This window comes from Stenella coeruleoalba (assembly GCF_951394435.1).
Source record: "Stenella coeruleoalba genome assembly, chromosome: 1".
In the NCBI taxonomy this organism is placed as follows: Eukaryota; Metazoa; Chordata; class Mammalia; order Artiodactyla; family Delphinidae; genus Stenella; species Stenella coeruleoalba.
In genome coordinates, this window is record NC_137169.1 from 32,064,117 (window position 1) to 32,073,587 (window position 9,471).

The 9,471-nt window shown below is 53.1% G+C and overlaps 1 protein-coding gene across 1 annotated transcript; it reads right to left on the reverse strand.

Annotated features, from left to right (window-relative positions):
• Positions 1–1,784: 1,784 nt before the first annotated feature.
• On the reverse strand, positions 1,785–8,390 carry MYCL (MYCL proto-oncogene, bHLH transcription factor). Its single transcript, XM_079930452.1, has 3 exons — positions 8,192–8,390; positions 7,329–7,833; positions 1,785–4,364 (listed from the first exon to the last, which is right to left on the reverse strand). The coding sequence occupies exons 1-3, from the start codon at positions 8,270–8,272 to the stop codon at positions 3,766–3,768; spliced, it is 1,185 nt and encodes a 394-aa protein (XP_079786578.1). The 5' UTR covers positions 8,273–8,390; the 3' UTR covers positions 1,785–3,765.
• Positions 8,391–9,471: the final 1,081 nt, after the last annotated feature.

Consider the following 9,471-nt stretch of genomic DNA (forward strand, 5'->3'; position numbering starts at 1 on the left):
AAAGCCCGCACAGTGCAGCCAAAAAAAAAAACCTGTCTGGGCTCCAGTACCAAGCGGCAGACATCGCTTATTTACCAGGTTGTGATGAGGGTCACTTTGTAAATGTGAGGAATTTACATCAATAGTAGCTTTTGGACTCAACTCAGGCTTCGCAGGAGTGCAGGTGGGCAATACCGACCCAGGTCTCAGCTGTAAAGCAGGATTACATGAGACAAAGTGGCCTTCTCCCACCATGATGCTCGTGCCTCTCTGAACAGCAACTGTTTTCCTTTCACAGTCCCAGAAGGCGCCTCTCTGGGGCAAGACGAATCTACCCAGCCCACAAAGGCAGCAGAGCGGCTGGTCATGGAACATTTGCTCCACTTCATCCCAGTAAGTGGCAGGCACAGTGGCCCCAAGGAGAGACAATTCCAGCAAGCAGTTAAGTGATGAAATTCCCTACTTCCTCCACACACCCCATGCTACCAAAACAAGCTGGTCATTATTATGCAGTGGTTCACACCTCTGGCTCTGCAGAGAGGCAGAGCTGGTTTCAAATCCCTTGAACTCATTTACTTACTAGCTGTGTAATACTGGACAGTTATGTTTCACTCTTAGAACCTCAGTTCCCTCTTCTGTAGGCCTTGGCCTGTGGTTGGTGTGGTATAATGTGTAGGAAGGAGCAAGGTGCTTAGACACAGGCAGTGCTCCATCAGGAATGGCTATTAATAAATTCTCCCCTCTTGCATTTATGGCAAGTTTCTGAGAACTATGGGAGGTAAAGGGAGCCTTCATTTTCCTTTATTAATCAAGGGAGAAAGAAAAAAAAATCACATCACATCACCAATTCTCATAGAATTTTTAATAATCTCTTTTTTTTTTTTTTTTTTTTTGCAGTACGCGGGCCTCTCACTGTTGTGGCCTCTCCCATTGCGGAGCACAGGCTCCGGACGCGCAGGCTCAGCGGCCATGGCTCACGGGCCCAGCTGCTCCGCGGCATGTGGGATCTTCCCGGACCGGGGCACGAACCCGTGTCCCCTGCATCGGCAGGCGGACTCTCAACCACTGCGCCACCAGGGAAGCCCCCTCATAGAATTTTAAAAAAGACATCCTGCAAGCGACTTCCCTGGTGGCCCAGTGGTTAGGACTTTGCGCTTCCATTGCAAGGACCACAGGTTCGATCCCTGGTCAGGGAACTAAGATCCTGCAAGCCGTGGGGCATAGCAAAAAAAAAAAAAAAAGGCATTAAAAAGATGTCCTGCAAATACCACTAAGGTAAGAACAGTACCACCCTAAAGGATTTAAGGGTTTATAGTTTAGAAAGTGGCTTAAAGTCTATACTTTGGGAATTCCCTGATGGTACAGTGGTTAAGACTCTGCACGCTCACTGCTAAGGGCCTGGGTTCTATCCCTGGTCGGGGAACTAAGATCCCACAAGCCGCGTGGCCAAAAACAAGAAAAAAGAAAAAAAAAAGTTTATCCTTCATTTCATGCCTGCCAACCCCTTGTGAAGTAGCATTTATCCCCACTTTACAAGTAAGGAAACTAGGGCTTTTAGCTTTTAGGTAAAGCTAAAAGCACAGGACGAGTAAATGGTGGAACCCTGGGATTTCAAGCCTTCTAAAATACAAATTCAGCACTCTGCAATTCACAAGAGTGCTTACCGAGTACTGAACCTACATTGTTTAGACATGTCTGAAATGGCATTTCAGGAACCCAGAGTGGAGTGACCAGGTTAGCAACATGGTTAGAGATCACTCGTGGCTACCCTGAAACAATTTTCCTTGGTTCCGGGGGATGCGGTGGGCATAAGCTCTGCCCCCACTCTGACATGTTTGAGAAATCTTTTATTAGAAGATGTTTCAGAAGGCAACATTTTCAAATCAGGCAATCAGTAATCACAACTAAATACAAAATTTCAGGTAAACCTGCCTTTTAAAATAAATCAGACTCTTGCAACAGGAGAATTGCCCCAGAGCTTTTTTCTTGTACAAAAACAATTAACACCACTTTGCAAAAGGCATACAAAAATACAGTATTAAAAAAAAAAGAAGAAGACTGCTCCCGGCATAATACCCAACAGCAGCTCATAAAACACAAGCTATTCAGGTGAGACATCAGTAACCTACATCTCAACTGTTCTCCAAAGACAGTTCTAGAAGTCAGTTGGCTCCCAAAAACCATGCTCCAGAAGGTAGGGAGGCTTTTTCCTAACTTCCACTGGGGTTCTCTGAGGCCAGGAAGCAACCTCAGGAACAGACCCTCATGCATAATAGGTTTGGAAGTAGCAGCCGGCTTCCCAGAGCCACGTATAGCGCTCTACCATCCTCCCTTCCCCTACTTTCAAACCCCCATCCAGTAGGCACCTGCTGCCCTGGGCAGAGTTCTGGAGGGGCTGGTCTTTCTTCCAGGCTAGGCTTAGGGGCTGCTGAGATTGCCCACATGACACCTGTTGGGGTGGGTGTCTTTCTCAGAATGGAGGCTGCGCCTGGAATCCACTTGGAGAGGCGCAGTCCAGCTGGGGTAAAATCCATCATGGTCCACTAAGCAGCGCTCCTGGAAGCTCCTTAAAAACCCACCAGGAAGCTAGTCTGCCTTCCAGAGCACTGGATGCGTCCCAGCAGCTCTCCCAGTAAGAACTGCAGTAAGGCCCAGATTCTGGGAAAAGGATCTGACTCATGTCAAGCTGGCAGGAGGCCACGGGTGGCTACAGAGCCAGCAAGCTCCTTGGAGTTGCATGAGAAGGACAGGTTTGCATGGTCCTAGTAGAACTTCAAACTTACCAGTCAGGGATTGAGACGAGAGGGAGGTGGGAAAGAGGAAGTGGTACAGTTCTCCCTCCTCAGGTGCCTGGCATCTGCTTTGAGAAAATTCTAAGATGGAAAACACCTGGGCAGGGAACAGGTTTACAGCCAGGACTCCAAGCCTTCCCCAGGCCACAGTGTGGGACACTTTGCCCTGTGTCCTGGGGAAATATTTCTGACCTGTGGGAAAGGGGGTGCCTTAGAGCCCATTGCATAACAAAGGCAGAAGGAAACAAAAAATTCCCTGGTGAGGACTGAATGGTCTCTGCCCTCAGAGGAAAGGACCCAGGGGGCTTTTAGACAAAGAATCTAGAGCCCAAGTTCTTTAAATGTTCTCAAGGTCGCAGCCTGGAGAGTGGTGGGAGGAGGGGTGTCATTTAACGTCAGAATATATATATTAAAGGTGTCCAACTCCTCAGCTACTGTAAAGTGTCTGACAGTGAGGTAATGGTCCCTGCTGATTAAGTCTGCGAGCTCGTCTTCACCCAAGACAGCTTGTATGTCTCCTGGAAAAAGGAGCCTCAGGGAGAGTGTCCAGGCCCAGCTGTCCCAGCGTCACCCCAGAGACACCAGTGGGAGCATCCTTTCCCAGCCTAAAGCTCATCGGGAGTGTGAGATTTCATGCAGGCTGGAGCCCCCCGACAACGTCCACCACCTGTTGCATAGCATCTGTCGGGCTTTTCTTCGGAGCTAGTGAGCTAGGCAGACCCCAAGGCTCCTCAGTCAGCTGTCTGCCTGAGAAGCCAAAGGCGTCAGAGAAGCCACAGCGCTCCCATGAGTCAGGGCAGAGGGAGAGTTGGGCTGCAAGGTTTCCAAGAATGCAAGCCCTTCTTGTGTGTGCTCCGGCTGCAATGCATTCTGGGATCTACTGTCCAGGCTGTCCCACTGGAACCAAAATGTGCAAATTCCTATGGGGGATAGGAGAGGTTAAAAAATAAATTCGGGTCTTTGTTAAGACAGAGCAGTCAGGCTTTTTGGTCAGTTAGTAGCCACTGAGGTACGCAATTCTTTTCTGCAGTTGCTGCTGCCGACACCGGAGCTGCCTTTTCTCTGTAGCCATCCTCTTCTCAGCCCCCACTAGGGCTTGCAAGTATTCCAAGGCCTTGCTCAGGATCACTACTTTGGGGGCCTTGGAGCAGCTGGCCAGGGTGGGCACCTGGTCCCTCAGGGCCAAGAACCTGGAACGGAGGTCATTCCGTCTTTTGCGCTCCAGGAAGTTGTGGTTCTTCCTCTTGGTCACGTCCTCAGTGTCAGAACTGACAGGTTTGGGGTGGCAGGACTGGGGAGGCTCTCTTTCTACAGGTGGAGGGCTCACAATTTCTTCATCTGCCTCATCTTCCTTTTCCTCTGGTACATCTCTCTCCAGACCCTCTTCTTGGGGCCCTCGCCCTGGAGCCTCTCCTTGGGAGCAGCTTTCTGGAGGAAAACGGGCGGCATAGTTGTGCTGTTGTTGATGGATGGAGATGTGGAAGTGTTTCATGCAGGGGTCCAAAGGGTCTGCTCGCACTGTGATGGTGACCGGCTTCCGGACACCCAGGGACTGTCTCTTCTCCACGGTCACAACGTCGATTTCTTCACCCTCTGTCCAAGAAGAGAGATCAACAGAAGAAACACACCCCATGAGAAACACATACTCAGACTCTATCTTGGAGTTTGGGAAAGGAGGTGACATTTTCCCAATTCAGATATAAACAAATTCAAGGGAGGAGAAAGACAGCTGATTCATCTGTAATGAGGCTAAGGGCAGTGTGAAGGAAAGGAGGTGAAATAAGCAAGGAGGAAAATATTCTCCAATTTCTCTTTGCACAGCAAGGCTTAGATAAGAACAAAAGGCAGACCCAAGCCAACAGCCCCCAGTCTGCACAGGCTCTCCCCTCCCCCACTGAGGGGATGGAGAAAAAGAGCTATCAGCCTGGGACAAAGTTTAGCTCTAAAGATCTTCCCCAGTCGGGCTCTTTCATGCCCCATCAGAATTGTAAATGAGGGGTCTGTGGGCAGAGCTGCCCTTTGTTCCAGCCCAGCACAGCCTGCACTTGGGAATTGTTACTTTTCACAAGTTATAAATCCTATTATTCCCCCACCTCTCTATTCTGCCGCCCCTTTCAGCTGAAGAGTCGGAGAAGGGAGGGCTACAACCCATCCCTCCTCACCCAGAGGGGAGGGAAAGGGCTTGCCTTAGCAGCATTTTGCTCCTGGGTTCAATGGGTTTCTAGAGTCATCCATCATTTATAGGTTGCCTGCCCCACCCCCTTCCCTGACCAGAAGAGGGTTGGATTTGTAATCACAGGTCTGCAAAAGCTGCAGGAACTTCACAAAGGTACAAGCGACCATTTCCAAGCTACCTATGCCAGGGCAGGAACTGAGCAGCATGGGAATGTTCTGACACAAGGGCCAAAACACTAGCAACACCTGGACATGCCCCCATGATTCCCTTGCTCCAAGCTCTTTTAGGTTACCCCAACCAGGAGAGGGACAATCTGGGGAGAACCTTCCTGCTCCACACGTTTTCCAGCCCCCGCATAGAAGGCCACCTTAATGCATTTCAGCCTGACAACAGAAGAGCTCAGTTCTCGGCCTCTTTTGCATATCAGGATGCTTGAGCCCCTTTGTCAGGAAGGCTTCCATTGTGTGGACAATCGCATTATTTCTCCATTAATAAAACCTGACCGTTCAGCCCTCCTGGCCCCAAGGCCTGTGATTGGCTGGCTAAGCGGTGTTTTGAAGGCTGTCTTACCCAGCCCCTGGCCCCTATTGGCTGAGCTTTGCCATCAGTCACTCTTCCCACCCCCCTCATTGTTTGCAATCTGTTGCATTTTGTTCTGGGCCATGTGGCCTATGGGTGAACCAGGAGCTTGCAAACAGGTTCAGGTTAAAGGGCAGGTTAGAAAATGAATCAGGAGGCTTCCCCACATCCCAAACCTTTAATATTTCAGGGTTAAACCTCATAGCTGCGGAAGGCTCTGCCTAAGGAAGAAATAAGGTACAACACGATTCTCCTTTCCGGAGAGTAGTGCCTAACTCTACCCAGACAAGGAAGTGTCCTCGGCTGGACAATCAGGTCATACTCCATGTGCAAAGGGAGAAACTGAGACCCAGTTCGGCCAAGTCCACACATCCCCTTTGTAATGTTCTGGATCTCAAACTAAGATCTCCAGACTCCCGAAACAATGGTCTTTCCATTCTACCACTCCATCAGCCTTTGTAGAGATACATCTTTATTGGTTTCTTGATCTCAAAGTTCCCATTCCAGCCATTAAACAAACAGAAGGTCTTGGTGTAGAAAGCAAGCAGGTTAAAAATGACCTTAACACAGTGGACCGAAAAAATTGACTTTTAATTGTTCTTGTTATCCTTATTTTTACCTTCAAGTGTATGACAACCTCCATACCCATTCCCCAGTTCCCTCTAAATGGTCATGTAAGTTATTCTTAAAAGCTACAGTGAGGTTTCAGTCCTGATTTTCCCGATGTGAGCCTCAGTTTGCACCCTATAAAACACCCTCGCCAATATTTCTCATGGGCACTTCTGAGAAGAGATTAGGCTAAGAACAACATAGTCTGGTGGCACAGGATGCAGCAGGCTGTCCTCAGTGAGGTTTACACTTGCCTTCAAGGATAGGGAAGGGGAAGCTGGAGCTCTGTATCTGTGACCCCAGCACCAAGCCCAGAGCTTAGCACAAAGTAGGGGCCAGCTAACATTTGTTGAATACAAATGAAGCAGTTGAAAGCCCTCAGATGAATTGGGCGGGACCTAGAGGAACACCTTCCCACATCAGGCCGGAGCAAAAAGGCAATATGTACCACTTCCCAGATAAGCTACCACGAAGTTCCTCTAAACCTCAGAGAAGTGCCTGGTTGGGATGGAGAATTGAGCAAAAGAGGCTGGCTGGATGGCAGGAAGCTGGGGTTCACTTCTGGTGATTTCCTATTTCTAAGCCTGTTTCCATCTGTTAATGGGGAGTGGTCATTCCTCCGCTACCTGTCTCATGGGTGATGGTGTGGATGCAAACATGGTAAGGGGTAGCGGAGCAAGAGAAGCCATTATTGTCTTTCAAAAGTAAACCAGGCAGGAGACCAGGTTTTTGAAAGGATGAAGGCTTTGGCTTTGCACAAAGACTCCTCAGCTTCTTCTCTCCTCAGGGGAGTGAGTTTCCCAGAGAAAGACACAGGAAAAAAAAAAAAAAATTCAAGCCTGGAGTGACACTTAAGGGACCCTTTCCAGCCTTAGGAGGACAGAAATCCCCTACGGTCCAATCCCTGTATTGTCCTCCTAAGCGCCAAGCCCCAGCCTGTCTCCCTGTCTCCCTTGTCCCCTGGGGCTCCAATCATCATCAAAGGGACGCTGGCTCCCACGCCACTTCTTCAAACTGTTTACTAACACACCCACGTGCCAGACAGACACCGCTGGGGGCTACACCGGCAGCTTCAGCCACAGGAAGGGGGAGGTGGCGGAAGGGCTTGCGCAGACCCACTGCCTGACCTCAGCGGCAGAGGTTTGGCCACCCATGAGGTGCCCCCCTCTTTGATGGCCCACGGCGGTCCTTACCCGAGTCGCTTGGGCTCTCGGACCCCGAGCAGGCCTGGGTCTTGGGCTCGCCCAGCGGACAGGGGGCAGCGGGCGCCGGGTTGCCGGCTTCGAGGCTGGGAGCGCAGTCCAGGGCGGCGGGCGCCTTGGGCGGGTTCCCCCGGGGCGCGCCAGCAGCGAGCCGGTCGCTCACCGCTCTCTCCAGCCGTTCCCGGGCCGAGAAGCCGCTCCACATGCAGTCACGGCGGATGATGGAGGCGTAGTTCCTGCCCCAAGCTTTCGAGTGACCCCGGGATTCTGCCTCGTCCCCGGCGCCCCCTCCGGGCCACGGCTCTGGAGGACCAATTCCGGGGGCCGGGTCCCCGGCGCCGGGACCGGAGCCCCAGGGCGGCGACGTGGGGGGCGACGGCACCAGCTCGAATTTCTTCCAGATGTCCTCGCTGGGCGCCGTGGAGCGGTAGAAATCCTCCCCGCAGTCATAGTCGTAGAAATAGTGCTGGTACGAGTCGAAGTCCATGTCCGCTCCCTGCGGGAGGGAAGGGGGACGTGCTGACCCGGGTGCAGGCCCGGGGAGGGAGGCGTCCCCCCGTCCCCCAGCACAGCTGGCTGCCAGGCTCTCGTCCCTCTCCAATCGCTCGGCTTGGAGCCCGCGCCCTTCCCTCGCGACCCGGCAGCCCGGCCGCGGGTCAGCGTGCCCAGGGAAGCCGGTCACAGCGCGCGGACTAGGGTGCAGGGAGCGAGTTCAAAGCAAACTTTGCCAGCGCCGCCCGGAGCGCAGCTCCCAGGGCCCGGCCGGGCCGGGCGGGGGCGCGCTGTGCCCAGAAGGCAGCCTGCAGCCCGTCCCCCGGGACCCGAGCCCGTTCCCCGGCCGCCCGCAGCCTCACCTCGCTCCCGCCGCCGACCGCCTGGAGCGTACCGGCTCCCCGCCGGCTCGGGGCAGCCCGGCAGCCCGCACACATGCACATGCGCGCCACCGAGCGCGCGGACCGCACTCAGGAGCTCGCCCCCCCGCGCGCGCTCCCGCCCTCGCTCGCGCACGGCGACCCGGTCGCTCCCGGGAGCGGCGCGGGAGCGCGAGATGCAGGCGCATTGTTTCCCGGCTGCCTTATATCTCGTCGCGCGCCCGGGGCTCGGGGACCGGGGGCGGGCCCTACGGGACAAGCCCCGCCCCTCCCCCGCCCCTCCCGGTCGACAGGTGGGGGCGGTAGAGTCCCAGCCCCACCCTTCCAAGCTACCCTCTCTGACTCTATTCTATTCCCTGTACCCCTCGAAATGAATTGCACACTGGGGAGCGCAGAGCAGGCGGCGAGCTGATGTAGCCCGGCGGTCGCCTGGTGGGGGCGTGACTGTTTAGCGAGGCCCGGGTGGTCCCTTAGAGACCGAACGAGAACCGCGCTCCTTGCAGATTCTGGGCTGGGGAAGAGAACTACTCCCCGCCCCACGAGCCTGCTTCCCTGGGCTCGCCTCTCTTGGTTCTGGTGCGTCTGGCCCGCGGGGAACAAGGTAGTTGGGGGCAGCCGCACCTCGACCGCGCCACCTGGTGGCCCTCAGCCCTGAACTGGGACTGGTCCCCAGCACCCGCTTCATCACCTTTTGGCCCGTTTCATCAGCTCGGTGTTCCTAAACCTCAGCGAAGAAAGGTGAAGATTCCGGATTTTGAAGCCTGTAACTTAACCTTTCTGAACCTTGGTCTCATCTGTAAAATGAAGGGATGGTAATACCTCACAGGATTGTTGTGAGGGTTTAAGAAGATAGACTATCTAGGGAAGGGATTAGGCCAGGAGAGGCAAGTAGAACAAACTTAGCCCCTGGTATGGGTGGTAAGGAGAATTTTTCCCCAGGACCAGGCCAGGGCTGAGATTCCCCTCCCTAATACCACACACAAAACACTCTGTAGCAGCTGTACTAGCAGAGGAAAGAATGGAGATTTGGAGTCTGGAAACTCCCTTCAAGCCCTTGCTTTGCTACTTGCTAGCTGTAGAGCCAAGTCCTTTGAAGCCTCTGTTTACTTATCTGTAAAATGGGAACTTTGCTTGCAGCTGCATCTCTAGCCAAGATGATGGACATATAAGCCTTGTGTCCTCTTCTATGCAGACTTCCTTCAGTAGAAGAGGAAAAGCTAAACTATAGGGGCTTTTCTATTTAGACCGAGGAAAGTAACTTG

Excerpts from the sequence above, each read along its gene's own strand:
- MYCL (XM_079930452.1), bottom strand. The coding sequence starts at position 8,272 with ATGTGCATGTGTGCGGGCTGCCGGGCTGCCCCGAGCCGGCGGGGAGCC. Across the intron at positions 7,834-8,191 it reads CGGTCGGCGGCGGGAGCGAG|GGAGCGGACATGGACTTCGA; the intron begins GTGAGGCTGCGG and ends TCCCTCCCGCAG. Across the intron at positions 4,365-7,328 it reads CGAGAGCCCAAGCGACTCGG|AGGGTGAAGAAATCGACGTT; the intron begins GTAAGGACCGCC and ends CTTCTTGGACAG.